Source organism: Halichoerus grypus, chromosome 8 (assembly GCF_964656455.1).
Source record: "Halichoerus grypus chromosome 8, mHalGry1.hap1.1, whole genome shotgun sequence".
Classification (NCBI taxonomy): domain Eukaryota; kingdom Metazoa; phylum Chordata; class Mammalia; order Carnivora; family Phocidae; genus Halichoerus; species Halichoerus grypus.
The window spans coordinates 141,563,694-141,585,350 of record NC_135719.1 but is presented as its reverse complement, the minus strand read 5'-3'; the positions used below and the strand labels follow the sequence as shown (position 1 = coordinate 141,585,350).

The following is a 21,657-nucleotide window of genomic DNA, read 5'->3' as shown; positions in this document are numbered from 1 at the left end:
GACTTGTCTAATGGCTCCTGACACTTCCCCGTTTGGGAAGCCAGAGTCCCTGCCAAAGAGGTATTTGCCCACATTGCAGCAAGTGTTCTGCTGCTTCCCCGCTTGTAGAGCACTGGGTGTCAGATCTCCTACATAATCTTGTTCCACTCTAACCAGTGACCCTGTGCTGCGTAGGTGTTGTCTTCATTTCACTGATACGGGAATTAGGGCTCAGAGGTGAAGTTCTTGGCCAAGAGCTAGTAAGTGAAAAGGGAGGATTCAAACCCAGGTGGGTCTGGCTCCAGAACCCCTTTGTGCTTAAAATAGAACCCAGTCAAAAGCAAGGACAGTTCTTTTTGTTGCCAAACATTCCCATTTATAAAGTTCCCTTTGGAAGGAAAATAATAAATGTGCAGTTATAAAGACAGATTCTCAAAGCAACTCTCCTGCCCCCTTTTGGTCTGGGCAGAGATGCCTTGGTGAGGTGGGTGGAGAATTATCCAGGAAGTGTGAATGCCGGCATTACTGGCTGCCGTAGACAAGCAAAGTTAACCTCCCCAGATGGCTGGATTTAAACAAGTTCCTGAATTCTGCCACTCCCTTTTCGGCATTGGTGCTTGCTTTCAGACCATCTGGGGGCAGATGAGAAGGCAGAGAGCATGGAATGGACCAGTGGTTTTGTGGAGGAAAGGGGAAGCACATTGTAAGAACATGAGAATAATTTGCCTGTCTGTGGCATTCTGATTCTAAACTGATAGGATCTGTCCTCGGAAGAGGGTCCCATACGAGCACTGGTGGGCTCTCAGACCTGGAAGCACAGCATAGGAAGTCTTGAGAGGGAATTTCTCCAGCCAGGCTGCCAAAGTGAAACCTCTGCTTTTGTGGACATGCCAAGAAGTGGCAGCTGCCGCTTATGCCGTCCGTGAGAGCCAGCCGGAGGCGCAGGCCATCCCGCAGCCCCTCGGAGCGGCCACGGGCATTCAGCCCAGTGCTGTGTTCATACCCTTTGGTTTGAGATAGTCACAAGTCACATAACATTTCCCCTGTTCTTCCAGTATATTTGTCACAGATCCTAGCACTCCTACCCAGAGCAGGGTGGGACATCACCAGTTCAGAGATCAAGGTCAGGTTTACAGTCCTGTGGAAAAGTGACATGATCACTTTGCATGAGCCCTTGGGTTTAAGCTCGAGCTGAGGCAGTAGGGGAACCTGGGTCCCTGCCTGGCATTAAAGCACCCTAACATCTGTCTTCACAAAGGCAGAAGAATGATACAAATCTGCTGTTTGTATACAAGGCCTCAGCAATCTGCTGCCCAGTCCCTGTGCACAGCCTGGCTGGCAGCTGACACGCATAAATCCCCGCAGAATGGAACCTGTGAGAAAACGCCTTGGGTTAGGGAAGTCACCCATGGGCAGTTCCACACTTCTGCGGTCTCCATTTCCTCCCACAGAGGAAGAGAGCTTGCTAGCAGTACCCGAGATCAACCAAGGCTCTTCAAGGTCCTGGGGACAGCAAGGTGACAAGGTTATTAAGGGGCACGTCCAGGTGGATGAATGAGGAGGCTGCCAGCCAGGGCTCTTGGCTTCTAGGCAGTTTTCGCAACAGAGATCTCCTTCACTGCCAGTTTCCTGGGCTTGTCTCTGTTCTTTCCCACCTAACTTCCTGCCAGCCCACAAAACTGAGCAGAAGGGGAAAAAGGGAAAGCAGCCACACACCGCCTTGCAAAACTTGTCTGCCCTGCGCAGCTGGAGTCTGTGGCTGCACGTACTGCTGTCTCCACCTGGAGGATTACCTAGATTCTCATTCCAGGCTGCGTTGGGGGTGGTGAGACAGCTTCCTGGTCCCAGACCCCAGCCTTCCTTGAGCCTCTGTGCAGGTGGGGCTAGCAGCAGAATCCTGAAGCGCCTGCCCAAAGGCAAGCACGTCTGGCCCTGAGAGAGGGAGAGAGGGCCACAACAACCCGAGCTTCATCCTGAAGGCCCCTTTTTAGACTTCGGCATAAAAGTCTCTTTTTCCTCCTCAGGTTAGGGTAAGAAAACACGCCCATGGTGAATGTTTGGAACCACGCTGAAGCCCTCACATTGGCCAACTGGCCAATGCTTCCGTCAGCCATCTACCAAAGTCCAGTCTAACAGCTGATTGGACTGGATTCTTTTTTTGTAGAACTGGGAAGTCACTGAAGACCTCTGACCTTGAGCTTTTCCTCCCCAGCAGAGAGGCACAGAAAGGAAACCAGAGGGCCCTATTTTTTATATGACAACAGAATGTCAGCACTGGCAGGAACCTTCTCTAGATGAAGAAACGGGCCCAGAGAGGGGAGGTGACCTGCCCAGGGTCTCAGGGAACTGGGAGCAGAGCCAGGGGTTCTGGCTTTGTAGCCCTGAGTTAGAAAGCATTTGATCCTCCATGAAAATAAATACTAACAATATCACTAAGTTACCACAGTCCATAATGGGTAGGCCTCCTTCCCAGTGACTTTGCCCAAAAGACTGTACATTTTCTAATTATAGTTTAAGTTGCTTAAAAAATTGAAAAGCCGGAATGTTCCATTTAAAACGCAGTCCCTTTAGGTGACAGGCTCCACTGCATAGCCTAAAATTAATCAACGTTTATCGGCTGCATAAAGGATGTTGTAGTGGGATGTTTTATAGAGCAGGTAAACGGAAGGGGTGGCAGCCTCGGGGAACACGTGGTGGTTCAGGGCCGTGTCCATCTCATCCACATACTCCACCTGCAGGGCGATGTTCAGTGCCTGAGACAGGGCTGTGATCTGGATGTGGTCACACTCCATGGCCATGGGCTCCACTTCCTGCAAAGGCCAGAATGAAAAAACAAACCCAGTTTAGGAAGGAAGCCTGGCAGAAGACAAATGAAGTCCAGCCCTGGCTTTCACGGCCCTGGGTCAAAGCATCTATGCTGGGAAATAATCTTCACGATAGCTCATCAGGTAGGTACTGCCATCCCGGTTTCTAGAGGAGGAAACTGAAGCCCCGTGAGGAAGAGCAGCCAGAAACCCACTAGAACTGCAAGGCTTGAATCTAGATCTTTCTGATTCCAGACTCTAGTGGTATGTGAGAACACTACTTTCAAGAATCAGGGCGGGGGTGGGCAGAATTTTTGAGCTTGGGCTTGTTAATGCACAGAACCAAAGAACCTCAGAGCAGATGAGGACCGTCATGAAGGGATTTCCCATAGGGCTAGGCGAGTGAGTGAGTCCGAATGCTGAAGAGGCAACCGAGAGAGGCAGAGATGGTGGTAGGCTGGCAAGTATGTCCCACATAACCAGGGTGGCCGCCACTCTGCTCCTGCTGACTGTAGCCATGCAGGAATAAGGTCCTGGGAACTGGATCTTCCAAGAGAAATCCAGAGAGTCAAGAAAGCTGCCCAGGGTTTAAATGTTGGCAGCTCCGTTTCAGATAAATAGCATACATCATAAAACAAAACACATCTAAGGACAACTGTGACTTTGGGGCTGCTACTCTGCAATTTTGGAAACAGTCTAGTCCAAGGCCCTCATTTCTCAGATGGGAAATCAGAGGCCTGGATGGGGGAAGTACTTGCCCAGAGCCACATGTTCAGGAGGCAGCTCAAGTAGGATCTGTTTCTGGCTTGCTAATCTTGTTCTTCAAATTACAAATGCAGGTGTGACATCAGGTCCCCTGGCTAGGGATGATGGCACTCAAGTCTCCCGAGGGGAGAGGGGCTTTCACGGCACTTCCCCATGGCCCACATGCTGACTGCCCTGTCCTCCCCAGTGTGTACAATCCCAGGAGCTGGGTATTAACACAGCAGGTCCCAGGGCTGGGGGCTAAGTCCCCAAAGCTTGAGACCCTGAGGACCTACATGAGTACAGAAGTCCTTGATGTCCATCTCCTCATCAATGAAGTGTCGGAAGAATTCCGCGCGGTTCTTGATGAAGGCTGAGGTGAGCAGGCGCAAAAACTGCACGATTTGGTCCGAGGCGCTCTGGTCGTTGAACACCTTCAGCAGGCTGGACACTGACCCGTCCTTCTCTACCAGCTCTACCACACTGTAAAACTGCACCCCCCGGGCTGTCAGTCGGGAGGCACAGGCAAGACCTACCCTCCCCCAAGGGACTCTTTCCACAGGACCCTCCCCCTCCATGTGTATTTCCATTTTGAAATCCTCAAATTGAGTTACCAAAATAAGTCAATCTGGGACCAAGCTAAGTAGAGGGTTAGAAATGCTCTGCAGTGTGTACCTTAGCCCAGAGTCCTGTCTAGGGAACGGCAGTTGGATCTCCTCCCATCACTGTGGTTATTGGGATTCTTATTTATAGATTCAGAACTGAATCCCCCAACCCCACGCCCCCTTCACTAAGGGGATCAGGGTTGTAGGGTGGAGAGGGGACATCTGAAGGAGGCTGGGGGATGTTTCCGGCCTGAGAGCTACTGCCCCAAAGGAGGTGCCTCTTCCCTGTGGGAGGGCAGGGCCCTGGGCTCCTTGTCCCCACACACAGGAAGCAACTGTCCTTCCCCAGCTGGGAGGAGCAAGGACATAACTGCAGAGCCATGGGCTGTGCGGGGGCTCCAGCCAGTGCCCATTCCTGCCCGCTCTGCCAGCATGGAAGGACCTGGACCGTCAGCTGTCCTGCCCAGGTTAACTTACAGCATTAAAGAAGTTTCGGAACTTGTGCTCCTCAAAACCAGCAGCCAGAAGGTCATTTGGGGTCTGCAGGACACGTTCTTTGAACCTAAAGGGGATAGACTGATGGCTCACGGGGAAATGCTGATGGAGCACTGCTGTACAGTGAGTGTCCTCCCGCTCTCACCCACTGCCCCCAACACCTGAGGAGGGGTGTGTCACTAACAGGTGACTGACTTCTGTCCTCCCCAGTGTATACAATCCCAGGACGGGGGTGTTACACCCATTTCACAGATTAGGAGACTGAGGTAGTCACCACCTACTCCCAGACATGTTGATTCTACCTTTCAAAGGTTTCTGAACTCTGTCCCTCCTTCCTGTCCCCATGGTTCTTGCCATATGACCACCATCTCTGGCCAGGGCCATGCCCAACCTTCCCGTGCTCCCAGTCCCTTCTCCACGGGGACCTCCGGAGTGACGCAGCACAGCCTTTTCCCTCAGGACACAGCTCCTCAGCACGAATGTCTAATGGAGGACCCCAGCCAAGCTCCCCAACCTCCTCTCCCTTTGCAGCCTCCCTCCTGCCCCAGGGCCACTCCCCATTTGCATTTCACTCCTTAACACCTGTCCCGTCAACCAGCGGCCTGTACCTACTCACAGGAGCTAATTGTTCAGTTTTCAAGATTTGACCAGCCAGGTGTTACACACAGCACCACTTGAACTATACTCCAACACAAAGATAAATATTCAGAACTCAGTTTCTTAATTGTCTCTGCCCTTGAGGCTGTGTCTGTCTGTTGTGTGGTGGTGGAGATAGGACTGGGCTGTGGGATGTTTATCTCTTCCCTGCTCCCTGCTCAGTGACCCCATGACAGTAGCTTGAAAACCAGTGCTGAAAGTATTTATGCCCCAGAAAGGGTTACCACCACCGATCAGGCCCACCCCTGCCCCACAGCCGGGAAGCCTTCGTCAGCACAGGCCACCCTTTAAACTGGTGCGGCGGCGCTTGCTCTGTCAGTGCCGGCCCCTCCCTCTGTGCTCCCACTGCAGGCCCCTCACAGTACAGCCCCTCCCGAGACCTGGGGCTAGGGGGCATGGCGAGGAACCCCAGCAGCCCCTGGCCCCAGGACACGTTCAGCAGCAGAGATGAGCTACAGAACCAGCGACTGGTCCGTGGAGGGAGGGTAGCAGCCCGTGCAAGGAGGACCAAGTGGGGGGGGGGGGGCAGCTGGCACTGGCTGAGCTGCAGTCCATCTCCTAGGAAGGGAGGCTAGACTCCCAGTGGGACAGGAAGGGGGTTTTCACAAGTGTCTAGAGGCTCGAGGGGGAGGCTCAGGTGCCTCGTTGAGGGGGAGGGGGCGGTGGGTGTGTGTGTGTGTGGAGCACGAACATTTAAACCAGGAAGGGGAGGTTCGCGCTGGCCACAGCTGTGGGGAACACGCTGTGCTGTTCAGCTGCTCTTGGGCTTGGGCCCCCCTTTCCGAAACTCCCTGGCCCCCCTGAACCCCAGCTGCATCTCACCAATGACTGCTGACCCCCTGTACCAAGCACTGATGAGCGCCCCGCAGGCCCAGCCAAGACCAGGCTGGGACTCCCACCTGACAAGGTGAGTGGGGGGACGGGGGGCGGCACTGGGACTTGGGCGACGCTCTCTGCTGCACGCCAGCTTTAGTGTGGCTTTGGGCAAGGCTTGTAACCTTCCCGAGGCTCAGTGCACTCGACTGTAAGATGGAGTACCACCACCCTTGTATATCCCACTGCCCAGTATATCCCACTGGAAGGCTCACAGATATTTTGGACTCAGCATCACCAAAATGGAGCTCCCAATCTTCCCCAGCCCCCCGCTTGCAACAAGTGGCTTTTCCATCCGGAGAACACTCCGGCAACACACTGGGCAGTCATCCTGGACTCCCCCCGGCTCACGCACCATACCCAGCCGTGAGCGAGTCCTGTTGATGCCAACTCTACAGGAATCTGGAATCCAACCCATCCCCTCCACCTGCTCATGCTGCCGTTATCCTCTCCTCCCCCCCCCAGAGCATGTCCCCTGCTGTGCCCTCCCACTCTGTCCTGTGGATAGCGGCCAGCAGGCCAGGCAGTGCTCTGCTCAGACCCTCAGGGGCTCCATCTCATTCAGGCGGAAATTCAGGGTCTTTATAGAGGCCCATGAGGCACCCCGCTCCCCCTTAGCTCCAACCCCTACTTAAAACTGTAGCACCACCCCCTACCCCCCCATCCCCCGCCTCCTGCCCCCGTCCTGGACAACTTGGCCACCTTCCCCATCTGTTTTTTTCCTACACTTCTTGCCATCGGACATATCACATACGGCCTTCGCCCTCTAGCCTGCCTGCTCCACAGGCAGGGAGTTGTGTCTCTCGTTCTCTGCTGCATCCCCACAGCCTACAACAGGGTCTGTGTGTGGGTGTCCTGCTAGGTGATGACCGCAGGGGAGGGAGGGTGCCCTGGAAGGAGTGCAGGGGTGAAGGCAAACAGCATGCAGGGCTGGTACAGATACACATGGGCTGGGCTTTGCGAGCATCACCTTGCTGAGTCCTCACAACAGCACCCTGAGTATGCAAAATTACCCACCTTCCACTGATGTGGAAACCGAGGCTCAGAGAGGTGGAGTTACTTGCCCAAAGTCACACAGCAAGTAAGCAAGAGTGAGGTCTGGCCTCAGAGCCCTGGACCTTGGCATGGTACAACTCGGGGACACGGGTAGTGGGGGGGGGAAGCCCTGCACTGGACTGCACGGTCTCGACCCTGCAGAGCTGCGGGGAGATGGGGAAGGAGATAGGGGACTCTCCATCAAAAGGGACTCCATCAGTTTGTCGTTCAGGAATGACTCGTTCCAAATAAGGAACAGCTAGGCTAATTTCGATCCCTTTTGAGGGAATCTATATTTTGAACAGGCGATGATGGTCTTAACCTAGCCATTCTCAGCCAGGGTTGACTTGTTCCCTGACGAAAGAGGTACCTGATGGAGTCTGGAGACATTTTTGATGGTCATGACTTGGGGAGGAAGGTCCTCCGGGCATCTAGCAGGTAGATGTGAGGCATGCTACTAACTACCCTGTAATGTATGGGGGGGGGGGGGCGGACGTGTCATCAGATACCCTCAGGGCAGTGAGAGCTCCAAGATCGAGAAGCAGGTCTCTTAGCTCCTTGCTGCTCGGAGTGTGTTCTGAGACCCAGCAGCTGGAGCGTCTCCCGGGAGCTGGGGAGAAACAGAAGCCTGACCGAGACCATTCTGAATCGAGACCACACTCAACAAGATCCAGGCAGTTTGAGCAAATGGTAACACAAGCGAAGCCCTGACCTAAGCCTAGACACAAAGGCCTAAAGGGTCGCTCTAGGGAGCAGCTGCTGGACAGAGACCCTCCTCAGCATCAGGTCAAGACCCAGGCCTGACTAGGGAGATGCCTGGTTACACACATGTAAGAATAGGGGCGGCCGAAATTATTCAAAATGGGCAAAGCTTCGTTTTCTTCTTGGAGTGAGTATTCAAAAAGGCAACCAATGCAACCCAGCTAGGCGAGCTCAAGCCAGAGTGCCGGCACCCATGGGGTCACTGGTTCCATCCCAGACTGCCTGGCTGCCCCCACCCCCGCCATGGCAGCTCACTCTCCAGGTTTGGCAAGCCCGTGCCTAGGAAACCCCGTCAGGGAGACCCCGGGCCCCCGGGCCCGCCCAGCGGTCCCTGGCACCCACTCACTTGAGGACCTCCCTGCTCTTCCCCAGCAGGGACTCCAGGTAGGAATAGCCCAAGGCCCGGTAGAAGCAGTTCCCATCCCCCTTGGTCTTGCGGATCGCGGTGAACCTTTTGCTGAGTTCCTGTGGGGCAGAGAAGGAAATGTCATCTGCACCACTATCACCCCTCGTGTCATGTCCTGTGGGAGCCAGGGCCCCCACCTCCCCCAGGTAGCACCTGCTGCCTCCTCTCAGAGCCTTCACAGTCTCCCAGCTACCTTCATCACACAAACGTAAAACCGTGCTGAGCCTGTCCTTGTGGCAGGCACCGAGTGATGAACGGGTCATGGTCCACCCTCAGGCAGCCTACAGTCTGGGGAAATGGATCGTTACAGAACTAATAACAGGATAGGAGAAGCACGGGGGGCCTCGGAGCAGTGGCATCAGAAGTCTAGGAAGGCTTCTGGAGGAATAGCACTGAGAGGAGCAGAAGTGGTGTGCGTGGCACGGGAGGCATGGGTGAGCAGAGGCCTTGAGGGGTGAGGTGGGGTGTGGCTGAGCAGCGGGCCAGGAGTCTGCAGAGTCGGTAGGAAAGACCTCCTCAGACATAACTAAGCGGTCTGGCCAGTCCTTCAAACATTTCTCAAAAGGTGTGGCCCTCCCCAGGCCACTCACCTCCAGCTCTGCTCTGAGCTGCCAATTTCCCCCTGAAATGCGCTCAAGTCTCCTTGGCTGCCTCATGGGGCTACAGTCAGGGTTTTGATAGCAAAGCATGGTCTTCAAGGCGTCAGGGGGTCCCTGCTCCCATCACAGCAATGAGACAGCTTGGAACTAACAGGGCCCATCTCAGGCATGGCAGCAGTTAAGGTCATGCTCCTTGGGAACCCCATCTCATCTCCTGAGAGGGCTGCAGGGTACACGAGTCCCTGCGGCCCAGCCCGTGCTCCTGCCCCAGGAAGTGTTCCCTGGGGCTGCAGGAGACAGTCCTGCCAATGAGCAGAAAGAAGCAGAGGCATGCTGCCCCAGAGATAAGAGCCCAGGCTCCTCCTCCTGCCCTGGTTCTGTGAGCTGTCCCTGCAACCTTCTGGCAAACTCCCCTTTTACAAAGCCCAGCTGGAGTGGCCATTCCCCGCTGAGAGATGTCCTAGCATTGTGGTTATGCATGCAGCTTATGAGATCAGGCTTCCTGGTCCAAATCCCAGCTTGTCCACTCACTAGCTGTAGGACTGGGCCTGCCATTTAGTATCTATGCCTCGGTTTCCTCAGCTGTAAAATGTGGGTAATAAAAGTACTGACTTTGCAACACTGTAATGAGGTCTCAGTGAGTAAATAAAGCACTTGGATAGTACCTAGCTTTAAAAAAAATTTTTTTAATTGCTGTATATATATATATATATATATATATATATATATATATATATATAGCAACTAGAAGATTTCTGAGAGGCAGATGCCCAACATCAATATTCTGGGAGCCCTTTAATTTGCCCGGGAGCCTGGCCCCAATGCTAAGCCTTTCTGCTTTCAAAATGGCACCTTTGACTCCAATCCCAGCTCCAGCACATTAGCTGTAAGATCCTCTCCCCCCACAAACCTGTCTCACCTGGATTTTCCTCTGGTAAATCCTGTTTTCAGGATGATCCCGAAGAATTGATAGAATGTCACATTTTTCTGATATTAGGTTGAAAGATGTTTCACTCTGAAAGAAAAAGCAGAGCTGTGACAATTTCAAAGCAACTGACGGGTTTCTACCAAGTAGATCCATGACACAGGGAATGGTACCTTCCCACAAAGGGCACATTCCCAGTTATCTTGGATGTCAGTTCCCTGGACAGGGAGCCAGGGTCGGCCCCATCATGTAGGGGTGTCATCCTGTACCTTCTGAATGGATTCATTTAGAGTATAACCCCTTGAACCTAGTGAGCCTTCATGCTGGGGTATGAGGTGTCTCCTTGTCTCCTGTCCTTCCTGTCTCACTCATTCATTTTATTCGCCACCAATTCCTAAACATCCAGCCTGCACCAAGCACTGTGTGACAAGCTGGAAATAGAGGTTGGAACATCCAGCAGACACACCACCTACTGGCGGAAGTCCATACTGCAGCCTAGCTGGAGTCCGGGTCAATTCCAACCTAGAGGTCAGCTTCCTGGCCCAGAGGCAGGGCTCTGGAGGGCTGAGGAGAAATCCACAGGGAGCAGGTAATGGCAGGAGGCGGCTTTGAGGTCAGGGAAAGTGCAGGAGACGTCTCTGTTCTAGTAGCCAACTCCCTGCCAGCCTCCTCTCTGCCTCAAGCTGTTCCTGCCCAGACTCTGCCCGGAGAAGTGGCAGATGCACCCCTGCCTCCAACCCATCCCTAGAGCGGCTCTGATTCCAGCGTGAAAATAATGTACGAAGAATTGGTATTAAAGTCACATGTCATTTAGTTTAAGAGAAGTGGCCCCGGTGCCTGCACATAACCCAAGGGGACAGTTACGCAATACCGCACGGCTGTACGGTTGATGTTATTTGGGATTTTTGTGACTGGAAATCCAGTTTTCCATCCATTTATTGCCATCATTTTGGACAGAGGTGTTGTCAGAGCTCACCACTTTCACTTTATGCCTCCGACCACACGGGCCTTTCCTGGGCAGCCTCTCTGCCTCCTCACGGACTTGACAATGACCTCAACCCTATAGGGCTGAAGGCTTACAGAAGAGCCTAGATGTTACAAGCCCCTTTCCACCTGGAAAAAATGTCTAGATTTTTGATGATTAGATTTTGCCAGAGCTCAGCACTGGAAGCAGAGAGCTGGGCCACAGGATCATACAACGAGCTGTGAGTGACTTCTGGGGCTACCCATCTCCACACTGGACAGACTCAAACTTGTGACAATGAGCTGCTTTGACTGGGAAGGGGCATTTCTGGCAGCCTGGATGCTCCCTGCCATCAAGGTCTCCAAAGCTACACAGCCTCCCTTAGCACAGGACAGCTTGTCACACTACCCGAGACCTTTCATTTACCTGATGCCCTAGGGCCCATCACAGGGCTGGAACAGAGCAGGGGATGAGAGGTTTGTTAAACGAATAAAAGCCACTGCCTCCAGGAAGCCTTCCGGCTTGCCCCACCTCATCCAAGTCAGGCTTGGGATCTCCCTTGAACTCACACTTTATTCCTTTTCTCCCTTTCTGGTGGTCTCAAACATGCCCTCTCCTGGATTGGGGTGGTGGTGGTCAGACCAACTTCCCAGAGGAAAACCTGAGTGAAGAAGGATGAATGTGTTGTCCCAAGAAGCACAGGAGGAAAAGGCTTTCTAAAAGAGGGAACAGGGCATGCAAATGCTTGGTGGGTGGGGGAAGAGATTCTGGGTTTTATTTCTGGAAGCTTCCATTCCATACCCACATTCTTTGCAAAATTAAGTCCTCACTTCAGCTCAGACAGGGGCAGGGGAACCATCAGGAGTTGTGAAATAACCATGCTGGGGCAGATACTGTGGGCTGCTTTTCCATCAGCCACTACCCATTTCTTCCTTACTAACAGGGCCCCTGTTTTACTCCAGGCAATGTGGTAGAAAATGTCTCGGCTAAGTCATGACAACCCTAACCTCTTCTTCAATGATTTTTCTAGCCTTCCTTTTATCTATGGGCATCCAGGTGATCAGGGCTGGTCAACTGGATCCATGACAAGTATTCTGCGGGGCTCGGGGAAGGCTTTTGGTTTTGGATAAAAGGAACAGAGATGGCATGTCCTATTCCTTCCTCTTCCTTCCTGCCTTCAGTGCAGATGCAATGTCTACATTACAATAGCCATTCTGTGACCATGAGGCCGAAAGCCAATTATGTGGAAAATGGTTGGATGATCTGCTATCCTAAGTCCAAGATGTAGAGAATAACAGATGCCATGATTGTGCACCTACTATGTGCCAAGCTCTGGGACAGAGGCTTACATATCCCCATTATCTCATTAATTCCCCACTAACAGTTATTATATCCACTCCACTGACAAGGTCAGGTCCCTTGGGCCAGGAGGTGATTTAATGCAGATTTGTCTGACTCTGAAACCCATGGAAATTCTACCAAGCCAAACTGCTAGGCAAACAGAGCTCAGAGTCTAGCTCTTGCGGGAGCAAGGCTGCTAGACCTTAAAGGAACACTGTGTGCAGGGCAGGCTAGGGCCTCTGCACCATCAGGCCAGGTCCCAACCTCCTGCCCCCGTGGCCCCAGCCGGGCAGACAGCCTACCTCTCTACCCAGCTCAGTGCCTCCAGCAGTGTCCCCCAGTCTGAGGACACTCATCACAGAGGGAACAAGAGATGATTTACAGGTGATGTCCGGACATGACGTTAAAAGACATTGGGACATCAGGAGGGAAAGTTATTCTCTTGTCAGTTTCCTTCAAAATTTCTAATCATGCCAATGAGAAAGTTGGTTTCCAACATACTTTTAACTCCTTCCCACTCTGCTGGTGTCTTTTGGCCAGTAAGCAGGGAGCCTAAAGTGTTCCATTTTCTTTAAGTAAGCTTTACACCCAACGTGGGACTTGAACTCACGACCCAGAGATCAAGAGTCACAGCTCTACCGACTGAGGCAGCCAGGTGCCCCAAAGGGTTCCATTTTCATTTGCAATTCTTTTTAAACGTAAAGCCAGCTTTGGGGGGCACCCGGCTGGCTCAGTAGGTAGAGCTGCGACCTTGATCTCTGGGTCATGAGTTCAAGCCTCCATTGGGTACAGAGCTTAAAAACAAAACCAAAAAAAAAAAAAACAAGCCTGTTTTATTAACTTGGTTGGCATTTTTATGAGAAGTGAACGTGTTTGGATCTATTCTAAATCATGGAAGAGTTCCATTATTGGCATAAACAACTGTTGCTGTACGGTTCATCTTGCACTCCTACTACTATGTGCTAATAAAGGACCCTGTAAGTTTCAGAATAAAAAATCCACTTCTGTGGTTTTGAGGGAAAAGCAAGGTGACCCTCAGGTATGTTTCAACACAGCCAGCATGCCCGCCCGATGGCACCCTCTCACTCACTCTCACTTCATTCCAAAGTCCCATTACCCACCTCACTAACAAAAGGCTTGTTTTTACAGGCCGCTGACTTAAAATGTTGGCTCGGGTCTTTTTTTTTTTTTAAAGATGTTATTTTATGTATTTGACAGAGAGACACAGCGAGAGAGGGAACACAAGCAGGGGGAGTGCGAGAGGGAGAAGCAGGCTTCCCGCGGAACAGGGAGCCCGATGCGGGGCTCGATCCCAGGAACCTGAGATCATGACCTGAGCCGAAGGCAGACGCTTAACGACTGAGCCACCCAGGCGCCCCTCGGGCCTTTCTAAACGCGGATTAAAAAGCAGTACCACTGGTATCTAACGCTGCTCCTGCCTGGCCCGCCCCAAACAAAACCCAGGCAGACAGCGGGGCGGGGGAGCCTGTACTTAATTGTATTCAGTCGTTTCTGAGAGGATAGTAATGGAGGCATGGAAAGGAGTTTAAGGAATTAATCTGAACTATGTAAGGATAAGTACTGAAGATGGTAGCAAAGCACCATCAAGGGTCAAAATGAGAATATTAGCAGTAGAGCAGGGAAAGGGACACGCCCCTTGGACCAGGAAAGCCGATCTAGGTTTTCCACCTGCCATAATATAAACTTGGCCTGGGGGGCAAATTTCCTTAGGCTATTGAATTTAAAGGAAAAATATTAAATAGCAGTTCGGGGCGCCTCTTGGCCACTGAGGGCAGAGCTCATCATACTCGGGGTTCGAGAGCCCCACTGTCAACACTGGCTTCTCCTTTGTCCCTGTTCCCATGCACCCCCCCCCCCCGCCCAGCAGGTAGTCACTGTGGCACGTGTTTCAATAAGTACCTGTCTTTTTATTGAGGGAAAGTATATAAAATATACCCCCACAACCACTTTTAAGTTTACAGTTCCGTGGCATTTAATACACACATGATTGTGCAACTATCACCACCTTCCATCCCCAGAACTTTTTCATCATCCCCACCTGACCCTCTACCCATTAAACATTAACTCCCCATTCCCGCCTCCCCCCGCCCCAGCCCCTGCAGCCACCATCTGACTTTCTGTGAATCTGCCTATCCCAGGGACCTCATTTAAGTGGAATCTATTGGTCTTCTTAAAACTATAGAGTTGTTTTATGTATGCGTGTGTTTTAAATGTGCATACAGATTATTCTGCAGATATTGTGACCTTTTTATTTTGCTTCACTCAACACTATTTTAAGATTTACCCCTCCTGACAAATGGTTCCCTGGTGGGCTTCCTCCACCACAGGTGATGGAGCCTCGGGTTAGCTCCAGCGCCCCCTAGTGGTCACAGGTGCATTTATCGGGGCGCCAGGGGCACCGGGCTTTCCAGAATGGCCCAAATCAGGTCCAGGAGGTCCCCATCCCCCTCCCTCTTCCCCTCCCCAGCAGCATGGCCCTGGTCACAGCTCTGGGGAAAAACTAGAGTCTCAAATGCCAGGGAGAACCTGGGCATAGCCTCAAATACTGGCCCATATATCTGGTACAATGCTCTCTGGGTTTGACGTTGGCTGACTCTAATTAGTGTTATTTTATTATATTCTAATCGTGGCTGAAATTTTCCAGGATGTTATGTTGAAAGCCCAGGCCTGACAATGTCCCGTCAGACTAATCAGGACACCTGAAAGGATCTCAGCCTTTAATTGCTGTTTTGCAGATACATATGCTAATTAGGTAGCTGGCAACTCTGCTTGGGAACAGCATTTAGCAGGTTAAGTCGAGGCCTATATTTCAGAGTGAGCAAAGGACACTTCTTCCATCACTGGCTCTTCCCCAGCAATCCTGGGACCCAGCCCCATGCACTCGCAGGTGGGCTCGGCATTCAGAGCAGGTGTGAGTCCTCGCTGGGAGCCTGGCCTCGGTCTCCCTGGCCTTTTCCTCCCGCAGCCTCCAGAGCCTGGGCAGAAATCCAAGCATCTACTGTGGCTGATCCCAGCCCGAGGCCATACCCCCTCCAAATGCAGGGAGACTCAGGTTCCCCATTTTCCTCTGGTCTTCCCTCCAAAGCCTCTCTCTACAGACTGAAAACCTGGCCACTAGCCCCGAGCATTGCTCCACCAGCCTCAGACCAACAAAAAGCCAGGCTCACCCAGCTCTCCACCCACAGCCCGGTCCGTGCATCCAACCACTTTGGTTCAAAGCCCTGAAAGCTTCTGAAGATGCCTCCAAGAGGGGAAAGGGAGTGGCCCCCCACCAGGGTGATGGGGGAGTTCGATCCCACAGCTCTGCATCCCTGCCTGAGGGAACCCCATGTGCCTGGGTTTGTTCGAGGATCTCCAGGTACCCCTGGGAGATGATGGGCTGGGCTGACACAGGCTGCAGGACAGGGAGGGGCAGAGCCAAAAGGAGTGGGCTCTGGCAGCTCAGTCCAACCGGTCCTAAAGGCCTGTCTCATGAGATGACATGTGACCCCAAGCAAGACCCCTGCCCTCCCATGAGTTCTCAGTAGGCTCCTCTTGGAATAGGTACAGCTCAAGGCCTGAATTCAGTCTCCCTGGGCTTTCATGAGAAGCAAGACAGTAGGACAATAAAGCTCCAAAAGATAAGGGTCCTTGGTCCCTTCTGTTCACGGTGTACCCCAAGTCCTTGGGGCATTCCAGCAGGTGGTACCCAGCAGGTGCTCAGTGATCACTTGCTGAATGAATGAAACCACCATTGCTGGGCAGGTGCTGTGGATTATCTCATTTAAGCCTTGAAGTATGTGTTTTACAAATGGACACGGAGGCACAGAGAGGTCAAGCCATCTGCCTGAGGTCACACAGTGAGGCAATCTTTGGTAGGGACTTGGACCCTGCTCACCCAGCACATCAAAAGTATTCAACAGGGGGCACCTGGGGGGCTCAGCTGATTAAGCATCTGACTCTTGATCTCAGCTCAGGTCTTGATCTCAGGGTCGTGAGTTCAAGCCCCACATTGGGCTCCGTGCTGGGCTTGGAGCGTACTTAAAAAAAAAAAAGTATTCAACAGACCTGGGTGCCTTCCAGCACCTTTTCATCCTCTAGGAACAGAACCCATCTGGCCCTCGCGTGTGTCCTCTTGTTACTTCCTGCCAGCTCCTCAACAGTCAGGCCTCGGGCTCACACCTCTGCCTACAGAGCCCCCCTCAATGTACCCTTTACTGCGTCTGTGCACATCCCTGAACCCAGGCTCTGAGGTGCTGGTGGGCCTCTCACAGGCCCACCCTGGGCCCCAGCAGGCAAGGCCAGCCCGCGGCCAGCCCGCGGCCAGCCCGACCTCCCTCTGAGGCTGCTCCATGGGCATGGCTGACCACAGGCTGAGTCAGCCTCGTTAACCAGCCCCGTGCCCCAGAAGCCACGACTCACCGCGTGGCCTGACCTCAAGCTACCAGCTCCTTCACAGTAGAGGCTAGAGCTTCCAGGGGTCACCTGGACAGGGCTCCGAACCTGGCCAGCCTCCCCTCTCCTCTCAGAAGGTCCCTGTCACTTCCCAAGGCTCCCCGGGGCCCCAGCCCTGGTCTTGCCTGCCTGGGGCTGGGGTCTCCACAGTGGGCTGCCGCCTGAGCTGGAAGGAAACGCCCTTTGAGTTGTCTACTTTAGGACGGGATGTATAATACATGAATGCACAGAATGATCAATTTTTTAATTGATGAGTGATCATGATGTTTGGAGGCAAAAGATCTAGGGAAGACCTAGTGCCCTGAACCGCTTTCCTGTTGCTGCTTATAACAAGTTAGCACAAACTCCGCGACTTAAAAACAACACTCGTTTGTTACCTTGCATTTCTGGGGGCTCCAGAGGAAAACCCATTTCCTTACCTTTTTCACTTTCTAGAAGCTACCTGTGTTCCTTGGTTCATGATCCCCCTCCTTCCACTGTCCCAACTCCTCACTTGAAAACACCCCCGCCCCCCCCCCCCCCCCGCCTCGCCTCTGCCCCGCCCCTGTGATAAGGACCTTTGTGATTACATCATTGGGCCCGCCCGGGTGATCCAGGGCCCTCTCCCATCTCAATACCCCTAACTTCACCACACCTGTGAGGCCCTTGTTGCCATGTGAGGGACCTTATTCACAGGTTCTGGGGATTAGGTGTGGACATCCTCGGGGGGCTGTTACTCAGCCTGCCCCCCACAGGCCCCTTCTGTGCTGTTCAGCTAAGGAAACAGGGAAGACCCTGCATCTGGGCTCCCACCCCTCTTGGGTCACAATTATTGGCTAGCCTTGCAGAGACCGTGAACTCAGACCCCAGCCACTCTCTCATTTGATGCCTGGACTCACACAACTCCTAAAGGACCCTCCGATTTTCATTTCTGGCCCTGACCTCTCCCTGAAGCTCTGGCCTCAAACAGCCAGCAGCCAGCAGGATGTCTGACCAGCATCCCCCAGCTACCGTGCCCCAACTGCTCTCTCGCTCCACCCCTGCCTCCCCTCCAGGGGTCTCGGCTCCCCGAAAGGCCCCTCCATCCAGCCGGAGCTCAGGCCAAACCTAGGACCCCGCTTGCACACCTCTCTTCCCCATCGGCTCTGCTCCTGGGTCAGGCCAGAGTCGCCACCTCAAGGAGGCTGCAACAGCATCGGCCCAACTGACCTCCGGCTTCCGCTCCTGCCCCCCTTCCCCACAATCCTCCACAGCAGCCAGCAAAGGCTGCTGCCCATGTGAGCCAGAGGAGGGCACAACTTTCCTCAGTTCCCTCCCGGGGCTCCCCTCACCGTAGGAAAAGAATTTCAATGACAACCCTGCCAGGTCCTACAACATCTGGCCTTGCCTACCTTCTGCTCCCAGAGCTCCAGCCTCAATAACCCTCTTTGAGTTCCTCCAATAAGACATGCCCGTTTCCACCTCAGGGCCTTTGCACATGCTATTCCTGCTGCCTAGGTTGCTCCTCTTCTTCAGACTCAGGTGGCATCACGTCCTCAGACAGGTCCTCCCTGAGCGCCCTCTGTAAAGTCGCCCCTCCCCCGCCCCCCACCGCCTTGACTTGCTTTATTTCTTCAGCGCATTGGCTGCCACGTAGGTTCACTCATTTCCTTGCAATCTGTCTGTCCCTCCACTAGAATGTCAACAACACGAGGGCAGGGATTTTGCGCACCTGTCAAGACCAGATCCCCCAGTGCTTGGCACGCAGTCATGCTCCAAAAATGCGCACTGAGTGGCCAGGTGAACAAATGCATGAGCGGGTCTCACCCAGCCTGGCCACCTCCAACCCTGTGTCCACTGCACTGCCAGAGAGCTCATCCAAGTCAACCACCTCGTACTTGCCCGAAGTATGTTACGGTTCTTGCTCCCTCCCCATCAGCAGAATAAAACTCAAAGCCCACAGCACAGCATATGAAGCCCTTCTCAGCACATCCTGACCCTTCCTACTTTCCTGACTCATCTCCCCTCCCTCCTCTGAGCCCCATGCATCCACACAGACCTTTCCCAGAATATCCCAATCTTAACCATGTTTCCAGGCCTTTAAGCACACTGTCGCACCCTGCCTGGAATGTACTATTCCTCAAAGCCTTCCTGAATACTCCTATATATGCTTCAAAACCCCATTCAAAAGACTCCCTTGTGAAGCCTTCCCTGATATTTCCTGCACCCTCAGAGTGTACCAGCTTTCTGCTGTGCTCCCAAAGCCCTCAGTCAGGCCTCTGGGGCCATGATCAGTAGCTCAGGAATTGCTTGTGTCCAGCTCTGTCTTGACCAACAGGCAGTGAGCTCCTAAGAGAGGTCACGCCCCTCGTCTTTCTCATCACTGCCCATCATGGGGCATGACTAGGGTGCCTGCCTCCTGGGGGCTTGTTTGACAAATAAAAGAGTAAAGCACTGAAGGGCCCTGTGGTTTTACTGTTCACCTCGCACACTCATTGAATCACCAGATGTTAAATGCATTTTGAGTGAGCACTTATTACTTAACAGCCCCAGCCAGTGGCCGCCCCAGGCCTGGATCTCATTCCGGCCCCTGCCTTCCTAAGGGGCCCTGTGTCTCCTACGTGGGACCCTTCCTCCAGCCTAGCCCAGTGACTTTGAAGTGGGAGAGGAAAGAAGATGCTGTATTTCCCAAGGACATTCCTCTCCCCTGCAGCCCCCGCACAGACAGCACCATTCACACCACGCAGAAACACAGCAATCACCCCAGAGCCCGCATAGCACGGTGCGTGGCTAACAGTAGGTGCTCAATAAATGCCAGGTAAACAAAAAGGAACACAGACACTGCACAGCCCTCTCCCACCCTGTGATTCCCTGGCGGACATCCTATTCGGTGGATTAACCACTTCACCCCTCTCCAAGGCCCCCAAGCCTTCCCTGACAGGGTGAGGGCTTGGTGCTTCTGACCCCATCTGCCCTCTAACTTCCGGTCTTGAGAGTCCAGGGCAGCGGGGAAGGTGGAGTCAGAGGCCTCGCTGTGTAGCACAAAGACCAAAAGTTCAGGTCCTCGCCCCCCCACCGTCCCTGCCCTCCTCTCAGCTTCCCAGTGGTGGCCAGAAGGCATGCCAGGCTCCAGCTCCGGGGTGGCTAAAGCCATTATTACCTCAGCCCCTGCCACTCCCTGGTGGGTGACAGATGCAGAAATGCCTGGGCCCCCTTCCAGGAGCAGCAGAGCCGGGGAAACGCTTGGGCACTGGGTAGAAGCAGGAAGCTGATGCTTCTAGATGCCCCAGCAGTAGGCTGCTTTGTCCAGGATGGTCCCCCGACTTGGATGACCTGCTGCCCACACCACATTCAGAATGTGCCAGGCCATGACCATGCTTTGACCCATGCCCCAGCCCAGCAGCATCCTGGAGGGGTGACCATCTCCCCGAGCAGACATGGGAGGGAGAAGGCCAAGAAGAACCAGACACCTGTGTCCACCCACTTCCAGGACTCTGTTATCACAGGAACAACCACAGCTCGTTACCTGGGCCAAGCGCCCCACGGGCATCACCTCACCCGGTCCTCGCAGTGCCCGTTGTGCAGATGCACAAAATAGTGCCGGGGGTGGGGGGGGCGGGGGGAAGACCAACCAAAGCCTCTTGGCTTTCCAAGGGGTGGAGGTGGCATCTGAACTCAGAGCTGTGTGACCCCAAGCCACCATAGGGGCCACCAGCCCTTACACTCTACAGGCTCCCTGGAGCTGGGGGCTGAGGATTAAAGGGTTTTAGGCAGTCCTCACACCCAGTCCCTCGCAGAGTGCCTGACCCCTCCCCCCACAACCTGGAAAATGGACTGATGTAACCCAAGGAGCACCGGACTGGGAGTCCAGAGGCTTGTGTTCAAGTCCCAGGTCCACCACAATCAGTCCCAGCCCCTTCCTTACCTGGGCCTCAGTTTCCCCACCTACCCAAGTTCCAGGTTTGGCCTGGCTCAGAGTGTCTCTGGGGCCATTTCCGCTCTGAATCAGGGGTTCCTCTAGTCTTCGCTTTGCCTGGACCCCTAATTCACGTGCCTCACAACTTGAGGCAGCCTCTGCATGTGTGTCCTAATGCACACGCCGTCTGTTCATCTGCGGGATGGACAGGATGTCCCCCGACCGGCCGCTCCTGCACCTCCTAGGTCACTTGTGGGGCTTGGAGGGGAAGGTCTCCGATGCCCGAGCCCCTGCGTGGGTGGCGCCGTGAGCTGCCCACTGGGGGGGGGGCGGGGGGCTACTTAACAAAGAGGGCGACCCTTAGCCTTGGAGCCTCCCGGTTCCTGTTCCCGTCGAGGGCGCCTACCTTGCGCCGTCGCGGCGGCACCCTCGGGGACACCGGGGACGAGAGCGCCAGGGGCCGGGATCCTAGAGGCCGGGCTGGGTCCCCTTCGCTGGGCGTCCACGGGGGACGGCGGGGCCTTGCAGGGCCTTCCCAGGAAGGACGGGGCCCCCGGCATCCGTCCCGACTCACTATTCCCAGGGGTCCGAACGCCGCGGGACCCGGGCTGGGGACTGAGCCGCACACTCGTCCCCCGTCCCGCGAGCGCACATGCGCCCCGGCGGCGAGCCCGCCTACCGCGCCCCCCTTCCACCTCCTCCTCCCCCGCTTCCCCCCACGACCACTGACCATAGTGACCGGAGCCGTCGGGCCAGGTCTCGCCCCAGCGAGGAGCGATCCGGTGCGGGAGGGCGCCGCGGAAGCCACTGGCTGGGTCCGCCGTTGGGTCGGGCGGCGGGGGCCTCGAAGGCGTGGGGGCGAGCGGAGAATACACCCGACCGCTCCGCAAACCACAGGCTAGACCTCCACTGTGTCCCAGCAAGACACACGCCCCGCGATTGACGTCCGAGGCGGGCAATCAGGAGCCGGGCCACAGGACGTCACAGAAAGTGGGTGGGACTTCACGCGCCTTCAGCCTATGCTTTAGGGTTCATTTGACAGGGTGCCGCCCCCTTTTAAAGACACAGAAAGCTTTTAACTAGCAAAGGAGTTAGCCCAACCCAGAAAGACAGGTCTTCATTTGTAAAGGCTGATGGGC

The 21,657-nt window shown here is 54.2% G+C and overlaps 1 protein-coding gene across 1 annotated transcript; it reads right to left on the bottom strand.

The window, feature by feature from the left end:
• Nucleotides 1-329: 329 nt before the first annotated feature.
• Nucleotides 330-21,449, bottom strand: OTUB2 (OTU deubiquitinase, ubiquitin aldehyde binding 2). Its single transcript, XM_036071885.2, has 6 exons — nucleotides 21,249-21,449; nucleotides 9,879-9,974; nucleotides 8,301-8,419; nucleotides 4,610-4,694; nucleotides 3,824-4,018; nucleotides 330-2,789 (listed from the first exon to the last, which is right to left on the bottom strand). The coding sequence occupies exons 1-6, from the start codon at nucleotides 21,249-21,251 to the stop codon at nucleotides 2,583-2,585; spliced, it is 705 nt and encodes a 234-aa protein (XP_035927778.1). The 5' UTR covers nucleotides 21,252-21,449; the 3' UTR covers nucleotides 330-2,582.
• Nucleotides 21,450-21,657: the final 208 nt, after the last annotated feature.

Coding starts and splice junctions, on each gene's coding strand:
- OTUB2 (XM_036071885.2), bottom strand. Junction 4,695..8,300: donor AAGAGCAGGGAGGTCCTCAA/GTGAGTGGGTGC, acceptor TATCCCCTTTAG/GTTCAAAGAACGTGTCCTGC. Junction 2,790..3,823: donor TCAAGGACTTCTGTACTCAT/GTAGGTCCTCAG, acceptor TGGCCTTTGCAG/GAAGTGGAGCCCATGGCCAT.